The sequence below is a fragment of the Eremomyces bilateralis genome, assembly GCF_010015585.1.
Source record: "Eremomyces bilateralis CBS 781.70 unplaced genomic scaffold P152scaffold_3, whole genome shotgun sequence".
In the NCBI taxonomy this organism is placed as follows: domain Eukaryota; kingdom Fungi; phylum Ascomycota; class Dothideomycetes; order Eremomycetales; family Eremomycetaceae; genus Eremomyces; species Eremomyces bilateralis.
The window spans coordinates 123,289-145,106 of NW_022985069.1; the positions used below are offsets into that span (position 1 = coordinate 123,289).

General features: G+C 51.7%; 8 protein-coding genes across 8 annotated transcripts; 5 read left to right on the forward strand and 3 right to left on the reverse strand.

The window, feature by feature from the left end:
* Positions 1–579: 579 nt before the first annotated feature.
* On the reverse strand, positions 580–926 carry P152DRAFT_370333 (subtilisin-like protein; the record flags this gene model as incomplete). The annotated part of the gene is made up of 2 exons (XM_033675499.1): positions 580–642; positions 708–926. Coding segments are annotated over 2 exons (282 nt in total), but the record flags the coding sequence as incomplete, so codon positions are not given.
* Positions 927–3,500: 2,574 nt separating this feature from the next.
* P152DRAFT_410060 (putative siderophore-degrading esterase) lies at positions 3,501–4,969 on the reverse strand. The gene is made up of 2 exons (XM_033676950.1): positions 4,770–4,969; positions 3,501–4,715 (listed from the first exon to the last, which is right to left on the reverse strand). Exons 1-2 carry the CDS (start codon positions 4,919–4,921, stop codon positions 3,959–3,961), a joined length of 909 nt encoding a protein of 302 aa, XP_033536973.1. The 5' UTR covers positions 4,922–4,969; the 3' UTR covers positions 3,501–3,958.
* A 1,470-nt stretch (positions 4,970–6,439) lies between these two features.
* On the forward strand, positions 6,440–8,599 carry P152DRAFT_390686 (siderophore iron transporter mirA; the record flags this gene model as incomplete). Its single annotated transcript, XM_033676055.1, has 7 exons — positions 6,440–6,621; positions 6,687–6,852; positions 6,900–6,995; positions 7,049–7,074; positions 7,121–7,792; positions 7,846–8,175; positions 8,233–8,599. 7 exons carry the CDS (start codon positions 6,440–6,442, stop codon positions 8,597–8,599), a joined length of 1,839 nt encoding a protein of 612 aa, XP_033536974.1.
* Positions 8,600–9,295: 696 nt separating this feature from the next.
* Positions 9,296–11,517, forward strand: P152DRAFT_455060 (uncharacterized protein). The gene is made up of 5 exons (XM_033678713.1): positions 9,296–9,373; positions 9,432–9,532; positions 9,593–9,666; positions 9,721–9,819; positions 9,886–11,517. Exons 2-5 carry the CDS (start codon positions 9,467–9,469, stop codon positions 11,456–11,458), a joined length of 1,812 nt encoding a protein of 603 aa, XP_033536975.1. The 5' UTR covers positions 9,296–9,373; positions 9,432–9,466; the 3' UTR covers positions 11,459–11,517.
* Positions 11,518–11,990: 473 nt separating this feature from the next.
* On the forward strand, positions 11,991–13,540 carry P152DRAFT_455061 (uncharacterized protein). The gene has a single exon (XM_033678714.1). The coding sequence runs from the start codon at positions 12,147–12,149 to the stop codon at positions 13,374–13,376; it is 1,230 nt and encodes a 409-aa protein (XP_033536976.1). The 5' UTR covers positions 11,991–12,146; the 3' UTR covers positions 13,377–13,540.
* On the reverse strand, positions 13,449–16,130 carry P152DRAFT_455062 (uncharacterized protein). The gene is made up of 3 exons (XM_033678715.1): positions 14,676–16,130; positions 14,516–14,627; positions 13,449–14,460 (listed from the first exon to the last, which is right to left on the reverse strand). The coding sequence occupies exons 1-3, from the start codon at positions 15,647–15,649 to the stop codon at positions 13,762–13,764; spliced, it is 1,785 nt and encodes a 594-aa protein (XP_033536977.1). The 5' UTR covers positions 15,650–16,130; the 3' UTR covers positions 13,449–13,761.
* A 1,140-nt stretch (positions 16,131–17,270) lies between these two features.
* On the forward strand, positions 17,271–19,715 carry P152DRAFT_446422 (uncharacterized protein; the record flags this gene model as incomplete). Its single annotated transcript, XM_033677922.1, has 2 exons — positions 17,271–17,914; positions 17,966–19,715. 2 exons carry the CDS (start codon positions 17,271–17,273, stop codon positions 19,713–19,715), a joined length of 2,394 nt encoding a protein of 797 aa, XP_033536978.1.
* Positions 19,716–20,097: 382 nt separating this feature from the next.
* On the forward strand, positions 20,098–21,777 carry P152DRAFT_455064 (uncharacterized protein). The gene has a single exon (XM_033678716.1). It carries the CDS (start codon positions 20,146–20,148, stop codon positions 21,589–21,591), a length of 1,446 nt encoding a protein of 481 aa, XP_033536979.1. The 5' UTR covers positions 20,098–20,145; the 3' UTR covers positions 21,592–21,777.
* The last annotated feature ends 41 nt before the right edge of the window (positions 21,778–21,818 follow it).

Here is a 21,818-nt window from a genome sequence, read left to right on the forward strand (position 1 = left end):
TGCAGTACCTGAGTCTAGATCGATTGACATCTATGCATACTTGATCGATCCACTGCATGAGAGTCGAGAGAGTTTCCCAGGTCGAGTTTATGGCAGACCAGGCCAGGCTAATAATTATTCGCTAATTCGAATCGAGGGTTCAAAACCTTGATTTGTGCTACTGGGTACATGCTTTATCTGAGCATGTCCTCTCCGGGTTCAGTCCATGCGTATCAAGAGAGTACAACTACGAGAAGGACTGTCATGAATCCAGACTGCCGAAGGTTTCTTTTTCGTCATTTAGGTAAGATCCCCTTTACTGTCGTTGCCTTGATTTTTTATTGGGATTGGAGGCGGATGCGGATGAGAATGACTGCCTATTGTATTCATATTGCCTCTATTCTTGCTACAATCCTGTTCAACGGAATCATGTCAGCCGAGGCGCCTCCCCGAATGTCAAAGACTTCGTGATCTTACCGTTGTAAGCGACATCGCTTGTCGTAGGAAATCGGTCAATATCGCCCAACTCAACAACATTCTTTGTCGCAAGCGACTTGATCCTTGCACAAAGTGCTCCTGGAGCCAGCCCAGGGGTTCCCCAAGGAGATACGCAACCAAACCGGCGACGTGAGGAGTGGCCATGGATGTTCCATCGGCAATCGCCTATAGTTCGATTGCCAGCACCCAAGGAATCAACAAATGCATCTACATGTTGCAGAAGAACTCACGGTTTCGTCATTGTTGGGCCCAATCCAAGCAGATAGAACCTGGGCACCAGGCGCGAAAACATCGACGGGTGGGCCCCAGTTCGCCCAAAATGGCCTCACATCTTGTATATCCGATGCCGACACCGTGCATGAGTACGGTGATGCGGCTGGAGAGAAATACTCCGCGGAAAGGTTCGCATTAGCTGCAGCGGCGGCAACGAATAATCCTATACCCAAGATTAGTTGGTTTAGCACCTTGGTCTCCTTTACTTACCAGCATTGTAGGCTTGCTCTACAGCGGCATTGACTGCATCGAACTCGGGATTATTGTATCCGTATTCTTCCGGCCAGCCGTAATTAGAAATGCCGACGGACAAACTAAGGACACCTCCTTTCCTACAGAGCGAATCTCGATTGGCTTGATAATGGTTGATGGCCTCCTGAATGCCAGCCGGTATCGAAGCTCCTTGACAATCAAGTTCATAGCAGAACTCGATACCCAAAATGCGAGTCTTTTTCGCAATGCCGTCACCCCCGATGTGAACACTGGCAACCTTTAATGGGTGGGTTAGACGTTTACAGTGGTCTCAAGGAGCGATACTGCTTACTCGAGGGTCGGCGGATATCCTTGCTGCTTCATCAGCAGTCAATGGAGCTACAATGCCTTGGAACTTTTCGAAGTTGTAGGTGTAAAGAGGTTTGACTATATCGAATTCGGCCGCTTCGACGGAGTTTCCAGGCTTCAGTGTAACGATATAGTTTCTCCCATCTCCAGCGGACACTGGTAGTGACTGCTGCGGCGAAGGGAGAAGGGAATTGCCAAAAGAGCGAGGGAGAACCGCAAAGTGACTAGTAACTATGAAGGTGAGAATGGCCAATGGGAACTGAACGGCTGGTTCAAGACTTGATGGGCTTGTGGTCCGTCTCTGTTGACCTTCAATCATTATCAAGAGGCTTCGGCTTTTTATATTACCTGTCTCAACACATCTAGCCGAAGAGGCTGTTCTCTTGACCCATGACTCATGAAGACATTGAGATACGATGGTTCGATTGACCGAGGCTTCCCCCAAACTCTAAATCAGTACGTATTTACATCCTCGGAGTCTCAGAGAAGGGATTACATTTGACCTTCCATTCTCAGAAACGTTCCCAAGCATTTACCTGGCGAAAAATGAACTGGTTGTGACGACGACTGGGGTGGGAAGCATAGATATCGTTCGTGGTCGCCACTGTAAGGTTTGCGCGTACAGATTATGGAATCGAGGTTTTCGAAAAGAACTCTGGATTTCACCAATAGTTACCCCCTTTAGGATTCTTACGCATTGGCCGACTTAGGTCCCGACCAACGGGAGGCGTTGTTAGATACACGCGATAACGGACGCAATGACTTGCAGAACTTTGGTCTCCAACGGTGAATCCAACCCCTAGTATGCCTCGGTGTCAGCGAATACGAAATTACCAAGTGGCAATCCGGGGGAGATCTCAATGGTTGAATGGAGGAGTCTTCCAGAGACAGCTTGGCGCTGGACGAAGGCAATAGGCTACCTGACTCTGTTGAGTTTTATCGTGCAGGTAGTGAAAAGGGGACGTGATGGCTGCAGTCAAGAGACATTGAAGGACTTGAAGGATTTGACGGTAGGTCATGTATCCTAGCTGCATATCAAATCAAAGCCACATTTACTCCTAACTTACTGAATAGAATGCCGTGACTTACTAGGTTGCCGTGGGATTTTGCGACGCTATGTTACCGCATTCGGAAACCAGGACAGGCAAGGGCTCAGGGCTCCCCAGTCGGGCCAGTCCCCAGTTCAAATGCACATAACTAGGTATATACACGCAGGCATAGTGAGTCAAAAGTCCCACGGAATTGTACCGAATGATTACTTTTCTAGAAAATAAGTCCGCAAGGTTGCGACTTAACAGCTTCACACAATAATGCAATATCGAACCAGTGAATGACATGTTTGGTTACGTAGTGCTCTCATTCCCAGATCCGGCGTCCCCCCCAGTGTGTGTATGTTTTTTAAAGATTACCTTATCCGGTTAGCGTCGCACAAGGGCTCCCCTTTGATTTCTCGCTCTGCATAGTACCGCTCCAACAGAACTTGTCAAGGAATTATAAGTGTAGTTATGAGACTTGCTAACTAATACCAACCCCTGCGCAATGCTAACCGGATAAGGTAATCTCTGAAAAACATACTGTTGGAAATCAGAAGTTATTATTTAGTCATCACGCAAGATTTCTGTCGCACGTGGTGTGTTAAAATGGTTGGGAGTGAGGTGCTGTTGTTACAGCAGAGAAGTTGTTGTATTATGTGTTGTGTGTAAGTTGTGTGTTCTAGCTGAATGCCTGGTCCCCCGGCCCTACAGATATACGAGAGTCACGGCAAGATTAATAATGCAGTTTGTAGCCTTGGACTCCTAGAGCTCATGCCTTGGCCTGCGACAATTTCTTTCCTTGTTCTTTATCTTACATAAGCTCGGGTATATCTATCTTGCGATGTATCCCATAGCTTACACAATACATGCATTTCACTCCCTCTGCCGGAGAACCTATTGCTTCCGTGATTGATCGACACGTCTAAAACAATTAACACATACACATGCTGGGGAGGGGCGCCGTATCCAGGAACGAGAGTACATGAGGATGCCATAGTAAAACCTCGTTCCTCAGATGCTAGGCTCTCACGGCGAAGTCCCCAGCACCCTTCGCCGAGACCGCTGGACAGGGGCATTTCGTCCAATTAAGAAACATAGACTCAACTTACATCTCTGGTAACTTAGCGTAACTATTCCTTAACTATAATCCATATTCCACACGGATGCACAAAAAGTGAGTAATCTGATAAGAATTATTCCGCAGCCCGTGATCTTACACTCAATTGGTCGGAATTCCCCTTTCCAACGGTCTTGGCGAAAGGTCCTGATTCTCAAATCCTGTCAAATTCTGTGGTACCTCTGCAGTCTGCACGCCTTGTCGTCATTGGCTCATTGCCGTCTGACAGGCTATTTAAGGACCTGAAATTCCCCCAACCCTCTACCTTTAGTTAGTTCGCATTACCAAGCAGCTTGATCATAGCCTCCTACAGCAAATTCACGTTTCTCCCCTGATCATAATACTTAAGTTGGATGTAAAGAGAAAGCAAGGAACGATAGAACAGGGCTGGGTGCCTGAAGTAGGGAACCCGAAAGTTGTTGTCAACTGTAAAGGCTACCTCGGCCACGGTAATCGATAGAACAGCTCGTTTGTCCGTTCTACTATAGGCATGGATCTAGAATCGATACTCGCCACTTTGGTCAAGAAAATATACCAGTCCACCGCTCAGGGCAGCTGCAATTACACTTCCGTGATCTTCATCCAGATACTCTCTTTTCTGGATTATGCGGAACCGTTCATTACTTAAAAGCTCCGAGTAAAGTTCGTTACAATTGTCGGCCATCCGACGCCGCTCTGCGACGCTCTTCCTCCACTGAAATCTCTCCCAAGGTTCTCCTGGTTCGCGAACTGGAGCCTGCTCCCTCGATCCGTACGACAACCGAAGAACTGGACGGGAAGATATTGCCGGGCTGCCACGAAACCGCGCCGCTTCAGACAAGATAAAGCGATCATTCCACCAGATTGACGGGCTTGCGGCGAGGTAAACATCGAAGCTGGATGGTCGTGTGAAGAGGGTGTGGAGCACGAATAGCCCGCCATAGGAATGGCCGAATATCGCTGTTCGGTCGAAGGACACTTGAGGAAACACTTTCAAGGTGATGAAAGGCTGTACAACTTCCGTGATGAATGTCAAGAATTTGTCTGCGCCTCCATAAGCATTGGGCTTTGGCTTCCCATCGGGTCCATCTGGCGGCGTGTAATGGCCACACGGTGGAGTGAGGTCGACGCTTCTACGAGGGCTGAAGACAGAGTCCGTTAGAGGGTATCCCACTGCGACGACGACAGTCCCCGTCTCTTGAGGCCGGTGAGATTGCCGTCGTCGGAGGGTTTCTGTCGCACTGAGAAACAAGGCATTTCCGTCTACTAGGTAGCTAAGATAATGAATCAGCCACAGATTTCTAGGTATTCTGGTATGCTCCACGTACATAGCGTTTGCAACAGAATTTTCCTGCGCAGACCAGGCTAAAGGCCACGAAACGTCTATTTGGTAAGGCTCATGATTCTGGCGTGAGATCTGCCACGATGCCATATTCCGGGTTGTACCGGGCTGGCTTGGGCTAAACGTCCACTTGGTCATCGTAATGCGACAGAGTCAAATTTAAAACTCTAAGAGATTCAGAAAAATGGTCTGAAAGCGACTGGGAGGTAAATATCTCTTCCATCTTAAACTTTGAACGGGGCCGGAAATCCGCTCTCTCTCCGAATGAGGTGTGACGCCATGCTAGAAACGGATTGGCGCAGCTTGGCATTTATTATCAGATTTGCTAGTTTCTACACTGGATTTTGTATTGCCAATCTGTGATCTCGGCTTTTCACTCTGTTGACACGACCATTCTCACCAGTGGTCCATTCTTTGTTTACATCCTGTACAGATCGTAATGCCTCCTGCACCTATTCTGGCCACGTCTGGCCGCTGGGTGCCTGGACCCTGTTGAGGTAAATTCTGTCTAATCCGACAAATAGCGGATCACGTGGATAGGCGAAAGGAAAGCAACTGGCAGAAATATAAAGGAAATGTTGGACTTCATCTCATCTTTTTTTTTCCTTTCTCTTTACAAAACATCTAGAGATATTGGACAGTCACTCAGATACAACAATTGTAATCAAATGCATTGTTCTTGCCTCTCCTCTCTCAATCGGTCGTCTAGAGTCTTCCCATTGTACAGGCTGAGCCTCTGTGGATATTCCAATCTTAACACACTCGCTACTGTATTTAATTCTATTTCTTCTCTAATCAGATGTCTCTCCTTACTGTGTGATCCTGTTTAGTCGGATTTAGTTTACTTTTATACCCGGCGCCGTCAATAAATTTCTATGAAGGATTGCCGTTGCTTGCGTATGCCCTAAGTGCCTAGAACAAGACTAAAACACCGTGGCGTTAGGGGTTTGCGGTTTGCCCAATCAACTCACCACCTGAAGGAAAAGCAGAATTTACCCGATTGAACAAGATCTTGGGGTAGAACTTGCGTCGCCATCTTCACAACTACCACACTAGCGGGGGCTTAGCGCAGCTTGGCATTTGTTATCAGATCAGATCAGCTGGTTTCTGGGCTTTTTTTATGCTCTGAATCTGCCGATCTCGGCTTTCACTTCTTGTTCACTTTCATTGCTTCTCTAATTAGATTAACTGTTAGATACCTCTTCCATCGCTCCCTTCATGGCTGGCCCGCTAGAAAGTTTAGCACAGCTTGGCACTGTTATCAGATCCATTGGTTTCTGGACTTGTTGCGACTCTGCGATCTCGGCTTTTACTCCTGATTTACTTTTATCCTTCTCTAATTAGATGCCTTTCCCTGGAGCTTGCATTGCCGTCTCCACAGCTGCCACGCTAGAAACGGAGGGCTTGGCATGGTGCATTTTTTTTATCAGATCAGATCCACAGGACGATACATACAATTGGTCATTTGGTCGTGACTGTGGGTTCTCTTCCCGCGTGGCCTGACGTTGATTTGGGATACGAGGAACTCCAAACCAAAGAGAATGGGGGGAATATTCCGAGAGGGCAGTATATAAGCCGCTGCTGCGTGTCATTATTCCTGTCTACACACTACCAAGCGTTCTTCCCTCAGCCTTACATTCTTGGAGTCCCAGCGTCATGGCTGTTGAGATCTCGGTAACCCTTAAGGGCGAATCAAATATAGAGTCAGCCGTGGAAAAATCCAATCTGACTTCCAATGAAGAGCTATCAGATTTGGAGAGCCTTCAGGCAGGTGTGCAAAGGGCTGAAATCCTGCGGAAGGGCTGGACAAAACAGGGACTGATTGTGACTTTCATTGGGTAAGCAGCAATACATGTCAATATTATATATCCAAATTGATCTGCTGACCAGAGTATTCTCGTAGGCTTTTCCTCGCAACCCTCGTTAACAACTTTGGTGATTATTCTACTCAGGTGTACGTCCCTTATGCTACCTCTTCGTTCAAACAGCATTCTGCGATGTCCGCCGCACGTGTTGTCGGCAATATCGCTCGGATCGCAGCTTATCCCATCATCGCAAAGCTGGGAGATGTAAGTCAGACACAGTCCTTGATAAACGCCTGGCTAACTTCCCTTAGGTCTTCGGAAGAGCGGAGATGTTCGCAGTGTCTATTTTGACTCAGTCTATTGGGTCTGGTATCTACGCGGGTTGTCACAATGTATCACAGTACATCGTGAGTACCCACCGGACGACAAAATATACAAACCTTGCTGACCGCCATTACAGGCTGCCGGTATCTTTGAAGCTATTGGGTTAGTAGTTCTGATTGCATTTGTTTCATTGTACTAACCTATGAAGATCTACAGGCTTCAGCCTCACGCAGCAGGTATTCGTGGCCGATGTCACAAATCTTATCAATCGAGCTGTCTGGTCGACCCTCCCTGACTCCTTAACGGTCATCCCAGCATTATATGTGGGAACGGAGATTGCAGAGCATATCCTATCTGACTCGACATGGCGCTGGGGTTATGGCATGTGGGCGATCATACAGCCTACGTGCTCTATTCTTCTAATCGGCGCGATGCTCTATTACCAGCGGCGTGCTCCAGCGAGAAAACATATCACAGAATTGTTAAGGTGGAAGGGCACTGACAGCTGGTGGAAGCGCATATATGACCTAATTTGGGTGCAGTTGGATCTCTTTGGTGCAGTCCTCCTCCTCCTGGGGTTGTCCCTTTTTCTGGTTCCGTTATCTTTGACTGGGTCTGGAAATAGCGATGATTGGCACAAGGGGTCATTCATTGCCATGCTCGTCCTAGGAGTTGTCTTTTTCATGACATTCATTGTGTGGGATGCGTGGTTCGCAAAAAAGCCGTTCATCCCCTATAGAATGGTCAAGAACCGCACCGTTGCTGCCGCCTGCTTATTGGGAGCACTTGATTTCTTCCACTATTCAGTGTTTTCGGTTTTCTTCACCAGTTACCTCCAGGTTGCTGGCCACTACAAGCCTGGACCAGCTACAAGGATCGAGTACGTCCTTCTCTTGCTATTTGCAGCCGCAATAGAGCTGACTAGAGTTATAGCAACTCCCTCCGTGTGGCCTTCCAAGTCTCGGGGATCTTCGCTGCTTACTTCATCAAGTTTACTCGACGGTCTCAGATATGGGTTCTAACCGGCGTGCCTCTTTCTGTCCTTGGCATGGGCGTTCTCCTCTACCTCATTGATATGGGCGATGGCAAAATCGGAAACGAGGCGGCCTTTGTGACAGCCAAATCCTTGATCGGTATTGGCCGTGGGTTTTACCAAACTGCATCCCAAGTTTCAGTTCAGAGTAAAGTTTCGCGACAGGAAGTTGCTGTCGTGACAGCTGTGTTCTTTGCTTCGATGAGTGTTGGCGGAGCGATTGGTACAAGGTAAATTGATCCTACTATCCCAGGAGAAAGGACGTGTAATATTAACAGCCCTGATAGTGTGGCCGGAGCGATCTGGCGCAACACGCTGCCCAAGAAACTCAACCAATATCTCCCAGCGGAACTGAAGAATCAAACAGAGAAAATATTCGGAAGTATTGTCGTGGCGCAGAAATACGAAGTGGGCACGGCCGCGAGGGATGCTATTGATATGAGTTACCGTCAGTCGCAGCGACTGCTGGCCATTGCAGCATTAGCTGCGTTAGTACCCATGTTGATTATCATGTTCTTCCTGGAGAACGTCCACTTAAACGAACAGGCGACCCTAGCTCAGCCAGAGTTGAACGACGAGGTTGTGGTGAAGAAGGAAGGGGAAACTGATGTTGTGGTGAAGAATGAAGGTGAAACTAAGAAGCAACCACACTAATACCCATCTCCAACCCAAGGCCCTATATAGAGAAGGAATCATACTCAGGTGTATAAATGTCTCTTTCGGAGTCACATTAGTAGACATTACGAATGCAACTCAGCCCAAAGGCTACTCAGTATACTCCTAATGTCACAGCACGCATAGGGCAAGCTAGCGTGGTATAAATGGTGTTCCTCTTGCAATTCACTTGCGAATCGCAAGGGAATGACAGATTCTGAATTATTGCACACTGCGGTTACAACGAGACTGATCCTGAAGGAATCAGGGGAAACTATGTATGTGGTTAGGACGACCGAAAAGGGCAGAGTAGCTAGATCATATGACCTGATCACGTGATCCAATAGAGTACTCCAGACATCAGGTATAGACTTGGTTGACACGGTCTGGATGCGCAAGGTCTGCGATTACCAAGTTCCATTAATCTAAACTGAAGAGAGAGAGAGAGAAGAAATCTCCCGGCACCTTTGTGCGCGAGATAGCGACTCTCCTCTCCAATGCCGTAGCTAATGCTGTGTTACCATGTTTGTTTGCTTCTCTGATATAATCCACCAGCCACGTCTTCAGCCACAACCAAGGGAACAGACCGCAGGCCTGGGACCATAACACTGGTGTCACAATTTTATTAAATTTCGAAAAGATTTAACTAAGTAGTAATAAATAAAGTTGTCCGTATATACTGTACGGCAAGCTACAATTAAATTTTCCTTAACCGAATAAATAATACGCGGGAGCCGAGCACGAGATTCTGAAGAACGAAAAGAAGATATTTCGGTAAATACTATCATACCAGCCCCGTGGCGAGCATCGAGCTCAACCCACCATCCAACAGGGTCGCAATCAGCGAAGAAAGAGACGCATTGAAAGATGGGAAAGTCGAAACCGCCTCCCAACTGGCGAAGGAAACACGAGGAGAAGAAGGCACCGGTCAAGGTATGCTCATCTATCTCAGTGCGATACAATCCGTTTATTTTCGTTCCTAACTGGGAGTAGAAAGTCATGACCGAAGACGACTACCTTGAAGCGACCGATGAATTTGAAACGGCATCTGCCAAATGGCGTCGGGGGTACGTCTCCAATTCGTCTAAGTCTATGAGCAATTGCTTATGATAGTCTAATAGTGATTTGGCCAAATCGGTCAGGTTCATTCAACGAGCCTTCGATTCCTATGAGGAGGGCCTCAAGGCGTTCCCATCAAGTTTTGACTTGGCATATAATAAGTAGGGATCCCAGACTCTATTATTTGATGGGGAGTCCACCCACGGGCAGATATTGATATTCGACAGGGCCGTCATGCAATACGAAGTAGCTAGGAATGATGCCCTCGCCCAGTCATTTGGCTCCAAAATGGATCTCCTTCGGTCTGCCTTAGACTCGCATCGATACGCTCTCCGACTGAAGGAAGAGAACCCGGATGTACTGTTCAATACAGCGCAATTGCTCACTGAGATTTCCGAGGAACTAGACGAGTTCGAACGCCCAGGCCTGCATGTGAGGGAAAACATCAGCCTACTGCAAGAGGCTATCGAACTTTTCTCTGCGTGCCTCACTAGACAAGAGATGCTCTTCAGCGATTTCCAGTCCCAAGAGACGGCGCATGCCAGTGGTATCGAGCCATCGGACTCAGAAGCTCAAGCATTGCCGGCGGCAGACGAAGCAAAGACCCCGAATGAAGAGGAATGGGCGGTCGTCGAAGAACCGGTTACGGCGGAGACACTTATCGACAGCACCGTCGCCATGCTCGATGCCCTGACCGCGCTCCTCAAGGTTTTCGCCTCTCTTGATGAGCCAGAGGCATTTAACCATCCCGGCTTCTCGGCCGCTGCTATCGTCCGCATAGGGCAGCCATTGATCGAGCAGAAATTGCCAGCGTACATCGAACTCGTACCAAAATCAACTGAGAAGGAGATTCAGCAACCCACCCACCAAGCTCCACCAACTCTCGTCCTGTCCGCCACAGGTAGTCTTGCAAAGCCTGCAGCTCAGCCCCCACTTCAAACTCTTCCCCCCGGCCAGCGTGTAACCGCAGAAGAAGCATCCATTGCAGCCGCTAGGTTTAGAGCGGCATTGGCATGTGCAGAGTTCAACAGTGGACTCATTGACCCCCGGACGCTGGTCAGAAGCACCAATAATGCATTTTTATCGATGGTCAGCAACCGATCTTCAGTTGATGCCGATGAATGGGATCAGCCCCGAATCGGTTTCCTACCGGACACGCCAATGGAGGCACTGGATGCATACTCCGATGCCGTGGAAAACGTCAATCTTCACTTATTTGGCTATCATCGGAGATCTCCCTCCGATCTAACTCCCGAAGACATCAGAGTCCGCCGGCTACTCGGACTAGATGCGCTAAAGCTGTCACTCAGGTGCCTCAACGAAGTGATTGAAGGGTTGAAGAACAGATCCAGACCTGTGATAAACCCAATTGAGGACGAAGTGGGATACACGGTCAGTCTGTATGTCAGAGCAGGGGATGCGGCGTTGCAGGCTCGGACACATGCACTACATCTTGCCGAGGAGGATCCTGGACTTTTCACTGAGGAGCAGAGAGAACCAGCGTTTACCAAGCAAGCGCAAGAGGTCTTCAGCATTGCAGTATCTAGCTATGCCGAAGCAGGGAGACTCCTCGATGAATTTGGGGGCGGAATTATGGATGATGTGGCAAAGCTGCGCCACGACGTCAAGGCGATGAGCCTTATTGTCCGCGGCATGAGGGGGGATCTGTTCAGTTCCATCGACCTATCCACATCTGAAGATCCGCGCGATTTGAAGCCTGGTTGGGTAGACGACATTATGCTGGAGATGATGGGGAAAGGCATGATTGAGGGCATTGAGGTAGACAATGTGGGTAGATAAATCTGAGTTGGAAATGCGCGAGCCAGCCTAGGACGACATAATACAATATTGATACGGATTAAGGAAATTGAGGGTTTGGTAAGTTCCCTGCTTGAGCATGTCGCTGCCCGATCCGATAGCAGCTTTTCCCTATGTTCATTGCAATTGACCAACCCATTTCACCAACCTCCTATTTGCACGGCATTCACGAACGGTACCCTTCGAGTGTCGACCTTAACTCACAACTCACAACCGCCGCGGAGACTATAGACACGAATCCGAATTCCACTACACCACTGAAGCCCTTCAAATACTACCACAGGGGCAATCCGATGAAATCTCCATTGGCACGAGCACAATACTGCCTAGGAATACACTGGCCGATATTTAAGTGAAATAAAGAGTAAAATAGTGTTAGTTAGTAGGAATGAAGTGCGGAGAGCGGAGATTGCATGTGACTACGGGCCATCCCGCTGGGTTCAGCCCCTGACATGACATCAACAAAGGGGCCGTGGGCCGTGAGGGGGTGTTCTGCCTTCTGTGTTACATGTCTCATTCACCATGTAAATCGAGTTTCCTACCCCAAGCAATCAAATTGGATTGTATTTAGACGTGTCATTATTACACAAGAGCTGGGCTCTTCCATATCATTTCCACAGGTTGATAGAGATAGATTATACACGCGTCCAACCCTCCAACTCCAGCGACGATGAACGGCCATCGTCCTGAACGACCTCACCACAGCCGTCAACATACCTTTCCTCACGCAAACACCTCCCGCCGAAAACCTCGACGATGGCCCCTCGTCTTCCGCGTCACGAAAGGCGCCGTCCACTCCCAGATCCTCCTGGCTGTGCTCCTCCATGCCGCCTTCACCGCAGTTGTCGTCGCGGTCGACAAGTACACGCCCGGCGAAATGGGCCTCCCGTCGAACATAATCCCCTCCCTTTCCATCGTCGTGGGCCTGATGCTCGTCTTCCGCAACCAGACGAGCTACGACCGGTGGTGGACCGGCCGCAACCATTTCGCGACCATCTGCGGCGCGGTGCGGAACCTTAGCCGATCCTTCCTGACGAACGTCGGCCCGCTGGACGGCAAAGGAGGGATATCCCAAAGCCCCATCGAAGACGGCACACAGGCCTCCGAATCTGAGAAAGCCGAAACCGAGAGCGTCGTCCGTGTGCTCGTCGCCATCCTCTACGCCGTCAAGTTCTCCCTCCGCGGCGAATGGTCCGACGAGCCCCTCTTCCCCGGCGGCCCCCCGAAGCGCCCCATCATCCCCGGCATCCCCGGCTGGATGACCCCCAGCGGCGCCGGCGCCGGCGTCCGCACCCCCCGCACCCCCACCGCCTCCTCCGCCTCGGGCGCCCTCACCTCCGCCATCAACGCCGGCCTCCTCGAAGCCTCCCTCGCCTCCAGCGCCACGCTCACCACGCCGCGATCCATGTACTCCTCCCTCCTCCCAGAGTCGCTCGCCTCGCTCGAGCACCGCGGCGTGCCGCTCCCGCTGCAGCTGACCTCGCTCGTCGAGTCGTACATCCGTCGCGGCGCGCAACGAAATTGGTTCAGCGCCCCGCAGGCGTCCGGGTTGACCGCGCAGGTGGGCACGCTGATCGACGCGTTCTCGCGCATGGAGACGATCCGCAACACGCCGATCCCCGTGGCGCATCTGATCCACGCAAGGCAGGTGCTGGCGCTGTATATCTGCGTGCTGCCGTTCGCGATGGTGGATGATATGGGGTGGTGGTCGCTGCCGCTGGTGTCGTTGGTGAGCTTTACCTTGTATGGGATTGAGGGGATCGGGAGCCAGTTGGAGGATCCGTTTGGGTATGATCGGAATGATATCAATATGGATGCGATTGTGGCTGATGCAAGGGTGGAGGTGCTCGCATTGCTGGAGGAATGGAGGAGTACTGGTGGCCGGCTTTTTGCCATCTAAGATGAAATGTGATGGATCAGTGCATTGCCGAGCGACTCTGTTTTAGCGAGTATTTAGAGAAATGAGCGTCGATTTTCGAGCCCCGTTGTCAGATATCATGTCGTTCATTTACTAAACTACCTATACCTACCGGTATAAGTTTGGACGTAGTTGCGACGGACGTACGCCACCGAAATATTGGGCCTTTCCCTACCCTGACCCACATACCCCACGATAACGGAACAGATAACTCTGCTCCCTGAACGCTTGAACGCCGATCATTCAGCATGAAAAAGGATTTGCCCACCCTCTTGTGGTTCATGATCATCCTTACAACTCGTGGGCCATCGCTCCACACATCACGGTCGTTGTATACAGTGTCATCGTTTCCCATCGCCGACCGTCGTCAGTCTGCTTCCACCGACACACCGGAACTCCCCACCCTTCTTCCTCCTTCCACCAGAAACGGGCCCACGTCGTTCCTTGGGGTCATCGGACACTCAGGATGGGCATCTCCCGCCCCCAAATTCGGCGGTCCCCCTTCCGACTCCTCCGTCCCATCAAGTCCTAGACTCAGGGCTCTACTCGCCACGGTTGATGTTGGGATGGGGATGGGAGCTAAGAGCGTGTGCGAACGGTCATCGTTCATGACCGCTGGCCCTGGTGATAGCGACACGTTAGCGAGCATGCTGCTCAGTCCATTGGCATCGGCGGATGGGTTCTGGTCGATGGCAAGGGACCTGGCAGCTGCGACAGGGACTATGGTGTCAGGGGCAACATGCACGCGAGTGGTATCGCCCGCATCTGTCGGAGTTTCCCTGATTTCTTGTCCTACACTCACGGCGAGCTGAGGACTGGCTTCTCTCTGTGGTAGATCATCTCCCTTCTGCTGCTCTGCTTCTTTCTTGCTCTCCTCGATCGCCGCGTCAATGTCATCGTCTTCCCAGTCGACGTTGTCGGCCTCGTCCACATCGGCGTCCAAGTCCGCGACGGCGCGGCAGTTGGGGCAGAGGAAATGCGGATGGGTAGAGCTGATGAGGATCGGGCGGATGCATTTGTAGTGCCAGACGTGGGAGCAAGGGGCAACGAAAAGGGATTGGCAGGGCTGAGAACAGTGAGCATGTTTGTTCGACGCCACTGGAAGACGTGGGGAAACATACAGCAATTGCAGCTAGACAGATCGCGCACTCCGAGCTGGTGTTGGACGCATTATCCGTGTCGTGTCGTGGTGACTTGCTCGCGAGCTTACGCAGGTTCTTGTGAGTAGATTTGCTGAAGTCATTAGCATGCTAGACCACCCGCTGATGGATAACGACGCACTTATAAGCATTTAATCCCTTTTGCCATCCCCGATTGCACTCGATTCGGATCTTCACACACCGAAAGATCATCTCTTCGCCGCCCCGAAAGTCGATCCCCAGCTGTACAATATCGCCGTCGTTGAGCGGGTACGGCTTCGACTCCACCCCTGGCGCACTCAAACGGATATGGTTGAGGAACGTGCCCGACGAGCTTTTCACGTCCTTAATATACCACTGCGAGTTGGTGCACCAGAACTCGCAATGTCGACGGCTCACTACCTTCGACTTGAACCCCACGGGCGCCGCCGACGTCCCATTCCGCTGGATTTCCGGCGCACTTTCCCGCTCGGAGTATCGTCCCACCTTCAGCATTGCGGTTGGGGTCGCTAGCGTCCGTGTGATCGGGGCGAACTGGAGGGACGGTTTGGAAGCCCGCGGATCGTGGTGCGGGAGGAATCGAATGCTAGGCAAAGCATGGCTGGACGCGGAGCTCTCTGACCCGTTGCGGGTGTCGGAGCTACTGGTGGTGGTGGAGTGATGTTGCGAGGCGAAGGTGGAGGCGGCCGTTTCGGCTCGATTGCGGGTCATGGTGACGGTCCCTTGGCTGAGCAGGTTGACAGCGGCGGAGTATTGATAGTCGGCGGCTCGCGCGGCGACCGAACGTCGGGAAGGTTGTCGGTCGTGGTAGGCGTCGTTTTCAAAGTTATTGTACAGATGCGAGGGCTGGATGCGGGGGGAAATGCCAGCGCCGTTCCTATGACTACCGCTTGAAGATGCTACCGGGGACACCGGAGGGGTGTGGTGTGGACGGTTCGCCGGAGGTTGTGCAAGGGAGGAGGTCGGACTGCTTGCCAGAGGGTTTAAATGGGTATGAGTGTAGTTCCTCAAATAGCTCAGCCCCCTCAGCCTTCCCAGACGTGGAGGTGAAGATGAGGTGACAGGGGAAGTGGAGGTGGAGAGCGTTGGCGGAGCGGGAGCGGGAGTGGTAAACATCTGAAGGTGAAGCTGATAATAGGGTCTACCCGGTGTTAAACAGCGCTAGCTAAAGATTTTCCACGGTTCGGACGGAAGAGCTGATAACTGTGGGCGGGTTCATTGAGGTACAGCTGTAAGGAATACCTGGATTGGTTCTGATACAGGACCGGGACCGAGGGTAGTACTCTATGAGAGAAGAGAATGGACCAACTGACAGCGAAAGTGCACGACTCTCTGAAGGAAGAAGGACATGAACAAGAGAACGGTGAATAAGCCACGATTTTGAAGCCCCAGTGACCAGGCGGAGGGAGGGAGGGGGAGAGAAAGTGAGCGATGGATGATCAGGATACAGTGAGGGTCCAGTGAGGGATGAGTTGAGGTGACAGGCGTGGCCTGCAATTGGTCAGCTGGTTTAGCTGTGGGGGAAGTGGTGGTGCAGTGATGTCTATGTCTCTCTTGTTAAAGATTCTAGCACCGTGAAGACTGAAGAGAGAACTGATATCTGATAAAGCTAAGTATTCACTAGAGTACCGTACTCAATAACTAACGGAAATATATAAGTACACAGATATCCCGTTTAGCTATTGTTTGTATTAATGTGTCACAGAAATGGTACCACTATTCATCCTCTGTTGGAATCATCATCATGGAACATGGTATTATGGAACTGGGCATGGAGCCTGGAGCACTCACCGGAATCCGTCCTATCTGCCTCGCCTCCCTTGGTGGCGGAATGCTGTGCCGCCCCCGCAAGGAACTGAACTGATCGCTGTCTGCCATCGAGCTCTGCAAATCCTGAACCACTGCCTGGCACACCAGCTGATATCCTGATTCCTCAAAGCCACTCGCCCAAATGACCGTGGATGATACCATACGGCACCTCCCCGCAACGATCCAGGAACCTTGCACGGTTCGTTTCCCGGCATCCCTCCTAGGTATTCATTGGATCAGGTCTATGTCCCAGCAGCAAGTCTATCCTCTGGTTGAGGCCTTGGGGTTCTTCAAATCAACGCGAGAAATGAGAAATGAGAAATGAGAAATGAGGCTTGATATTGGATACCCTAGGTAGGTAAGGAACAGTATCCGTACTTAGGATGTACTTCTGCACGGCAAATCTATCCATGTTACTATTCCTTATTCAGTATTTAGTGATACAACATTACCAGCGTGTGTACCCTACTGTACTCCCTGCTCATTGCTCAGAAAGCCGACAGCCACGTTGGCCCCTCCCAATTCTAGACGATTGCCCTGGCGATTGGCATCAGGCATGGACGGCCGCCACCTGCGACACAAAGTCCGAATAGGCACTGGGAATATTATACTAAAATCAACTACCCCATACCTATAATATGTTGATTTAGAAGAGGCCCAGCCGCCAATAAAAAAAGTGAGGGGACATCAATGACACTGCTGAGGTCTGGGATACTAGATAAGTAGGAGTTACGCTGCTAGCATGGGGCGCGCCTCAAGCGAGATTACCGAGATAGGTATTCCGTGCAACATAGATGTTCTAGTCCAGGTCATTCGGGCCTGCAAACCTCTGCCGCTTCGCCAGAAGCATATCAACGATGCATCCCGCTGATTCCATGCGCGTGTCTGTGACGCCGTGTCACTCCACGTGGCCGCCCCGTCCCCTACGATGACCACCAACTTCACGCAATGCGCGCTCCGATATATCGGGAATCAGACACTCGAATCGCGATACAGTTGGCGTGGACCAACCCACCTCATCGACCCCAACTCGACTACACAGATCACCTTTGCAGGATGTCTGGAGGTGTGCGGACGGGAACGCGACTGGTATCCGTGGTCGCAGAGCTCCGCGACGATAACGACATGGATCCTGCCAGTGATCGGGATGCTGTTGCAGGCGCCGTTCGAGAGCAATGCGTTCTCGCAGACCATGTTTGCGTTGGCGCGGTGGGTGGGGTCGCCGATGGCGTCCTTGTCGTACATCCTTTGGAATATCAGCGTCTCGGGCAAGTGCGCGTTGATGGTGGACATGTCCATTCCATACGACGAGCGGGTCCCCGACCGTGGAAGCGACTTTGCCAGTCTTCGCGACTCGTTTTTCATCCTAACGAACATGAACCAGTACACGATGAAGCCCGTGATATCACTCAAAAAGGAAGTGGAAGGGCTGCTGAGGATCGTGCTCTTCAGCAAGGACCTTCCGTTGAAGGGTACAAATACTAGCCTGCAAGATACCCGCGAAGAGTTGGCGCAGAATCTCCGGGAAGGTCGCAAGCGAGGCGTGGTGCCGGTGTTCATCGCAACAGCGTGGTAAGACAACCAGCGACCCCTTTAACGGTTTACGTGGCTAATTTTGAAAAGGTTTCTATTCTCTCTCGCCATATCGATTCAGACGGCGTTTGGATTCATTGGCGAGAACGCGCAAGCGCACGACCTTGCCCTCGGCCTTCTCCTCGCATGGATGCCAGTCCTGATACTCTGCAGCATCGTGGATCGCAACCCCGTCGCTTCAGAGGACATCCGGAAGCGCCTCAACGGCCTGGTTGATCTTGTTTGTTGGTCTCTTGCCAACAACCAGATTCGAAACGATTTCGTGGCGAGGTTCCGCGACCAGCCAGAGGGCCCCCGAATGCGGGAATGGGTGGAGAAAATCGCGACGATGTCGCAACATATCGAAGGAAACTTCTTCGTTAGCTTTGCTGGACAGGGCCGTGTGCGTTGGCACTATGGCGCTGCGCACCCCATCTTGTCCGATATTGAGAACTGCTACGTCGCAGATCACGGCCGGAACTGGCTGCAGTACGAGGAAGAAGCGCGAGCGAATCTGGTCCTGGGCCCGGTTGGCGAAGGGCTGATATGGTTCGATAAGCGAGAACTCTGGCAGATCGTCAGCGCGATGATCATCGTTAGCTGCACTGTATTCGGTGCTTTCACGCTCTCCTACTACACCCCGACGGTTGGGTTGGGCTGCCGAAGTGGTGGCTATGTGATATTTTTCATATTCTCCGTTTCACTGCTCGTTGGCGAACTGTTGGTATGGTGGTTCTCATCCCCAGTACGGCCAGATCAAATGAAGTGGCTGGCAAGAGGGAGCACCCGCTTACAGAGTATCTCCACCTTCAATCGGCTCGAGCAACAATCTAGTGGGATGGTGAGAAGAGTCAACTCTAGTTTTGGTCGGTTCAAAGAGCGCTTGGAAGACATCGGGGTCCAGTCGATCGTAACAATAGGAGGCTTGTTTTACCGCCGTGACCGAACAACCCGTTCGAATCGGCTCGAACGAAAAGTTCGGCAGGCCTTGCAAACCTACCATGGGTACTCGCTTCGTGAATGGACTGATCGCTTTGTCTTCAAGCCGTTGGAAGTCATCAACGCTTTGTGGCTGGTGTACATTGTCATCGCACAAACAATGGGCATCTACAACACGTGCGAGTGCAAGTCTTCCATCTGGGGGACAATGGGGGGCTACGTTGATCTCCAGCAAACGACTTTCACGGACAATCCACTGATCATTCAGTATTGGGCGGAAGGCGTAGTCCTCTCTGCCACCGTCATGGGGTTAGCAATGATGTATGTTGTCGTCGAGTGGTGTATACAGTCCCACCTCAATACTGGAAATTACCACGACGCCAGACGTGGTCTGGTCCGGACTCGTCGTTTCCGTGTCCTGACTTTTTATCTCCGATACCCCTTTTCGAAGGTCATCCACGGCGTCAATTCTTTCCGGCACCGCCTCTGGCGCCTATTGAAAATAAAGCCGGGCCGCGAACAGAAGAGCCTGGTCTGGACGCGATATATAACTTTTGACTATAAGCCTCTCCGTACGAACGAGATGGACTTTGAAGTCCTTGTCCACCAGCCCTCGCCGAACTTACATGAAGGATCTGAGTTCTTACCACTGGCAGACACCCCTTTGATACATGTACGTGAGCCCGATGAAACTCATACATCTCCCGGCACCAATCTCAGCGCCGAGCCCGCTTTGCGCAGGCTGTCTTCCTCATCGAATCCCCCAAGGATCAGTTTCGACAGCTCGAGGTCGCCGCGTTCCGCTTCGGATGCAAGTCTGAATGTCCCACCGGGGTATCCGAGACAGAATCCTCAACAGTAACGTTCGTGTGATCTATAGATAAACAATGTGCATTGTAGCTATACCGTTGCCCGGGCCGCATCGTGTTGTCGTCGGCCGCATCGCATCCTCACCAGCCGCGCCCTCACCAGCCGCATCGCATCGTCGCCTCACGACATGTGACGATTGATGCAGCCCTCCCGAAGTGAAATGTACCCAAGTCCTCACAACGATAAACGAACCATTTCACTTCCCACTTCCCTTTCCTTCACGCGTTGATCACGGAGCGAGCTTCTCTCCTCACACGTAGTTTCGTATACCCATCTTGATGTAAGTCCGCTGCTCATCCATCCGCTAGACTCGGTAAGAGCGAGGCGACGGGAAGCCATCACTGACAGAACTAGCTGCGACGCAGAAATACTCTGAAAACCGCACCAAGTACCGAAGCGTCAAACCCCACTCTACATCAATGATGAGTACGACGATCAGTCCTGATGCGCCGCTCGAGGGCAACCCTTCCGATGTCTCGGAGGCTAATGCCGAGAACTTCGTTGTCGAGTACGACGATGTCATCGCGGAGATCTTCGGGGACCCCCCCCAGCCCCGCGCCAAGACAGTCGTTGACGCCATTGTCGGAGATCCCGATTACAACCGCGCCAAGACAGTCGTTGAGACCGTCGTCCTTGAGAAGAATATTGCGGTTAAGCAGAACGTCGGCGATGAGAAGGATGTCGACGATGAGAGCGATTTCGAGGATGAGAATGATGTCGGTGATGAGTACGCTGTCGGCGATGAGAACGCTGTCGGCGACGAGACGGACGTCAGCGATGAGGAGAACGGTGTAAACAATGTCACCAAGCACCGCGTCAAGAGAGTCATCGAGACTATTATTGGGGACATGCTTGTGACCGTTGTCGAAGACGTGGTGGAAAATCAGTCAATTCACTCCCACGGAAGCGGATCGGCGACTGAAAATCCTATTGTTGACCAGGCCGTGCGCGATGCCAGACGCGAGTCGTATGTAATCATCGATACTCCAGTCCCTCTTCTCTACAACGACCCCGCCTCGGACGAACTCCGCCATAGCAGGAGGCTTCGCGCCTCGCAGGTGTTGAGCGATTGGGAGGCGGCCGGGCTTTCGCTCTCGCTGTTTGATAAAGTCCCGGCCAACGATGCGAGCAAGTTGGGCATCGCCGCCGTCACCGACGACCACCTCGCGCGCTTCACTTGGCCGTCCGCGCTTCCGGCCACCTCGTCCGCGTTTCCGACAACCTCGTCCGCGCTTCTGACCACCTCGTCCGGCGAACCGCAAGGGCACGAAGCGAGTGACACCCCCCTCCTGTCGACTAGCTCCCGTCCTCTTTTGAGGCCGAACACTCCCCCCGCTGGTGCACCGGAGCCGGCCTCCTCTTCGGGGTTCGTGAGGGTCGATCTACCCTACGATCAATATGCATCCGTTCTCAACGCGCCCCCCTTCGAGCCCCCCGTCGACGACGGCCGCTTCCAGTTCCCGCCACTTGCGGATCCCCCCTCCTCAGCCAAAGCGAAAAGCAAGCGACGTCGATTCTGGTCGTGCTTGAAGAGACTGTTTTGCTGCTGCATGATGGACTCCGAGGAAAGAAGTCGACGTGGAGCTATTACTCCTCCAGGTTCGCCCACCTTCCAGTACCGCTACTATTCAGACCAGCTGATTCGTGACTTGCGCGAAGAGAATGATGAGCACGCGACACTGGCTCAAGAGGTTGCTTCCGCTGCCACTGCTGGGCCGAGTGGGGGTGACGCGGACTCTCAGGTGCAAGTGCTTGCCGAAGATTACGATTACCACGTTGATCTGGATGAGTACAATTTACATGGGCGTGAAGGGCAGATGGTGGGGGGAAACGCACAGCGTGGACGTGCCACCACCCGAGCTGAATGAGGGGAGCGCCATCGCGGTGTGATGCGAGAGGTGTTGATGCGTACAGCAGACAGATGCTTTCCTGTGATGCTTTGGTGGCCTTGGCGGAGTCTAGGGTCCATGGGTGTTAGGTATTATCAGGTTCGCCCGGTGAATAATTCCGGTTATACCTTCGCCTTATAGGTTGAATGCAATGCTCATCCTCAATTCCCCGACCTCCCATCGTCGTCGTCTCCGCTTTTCTCTCC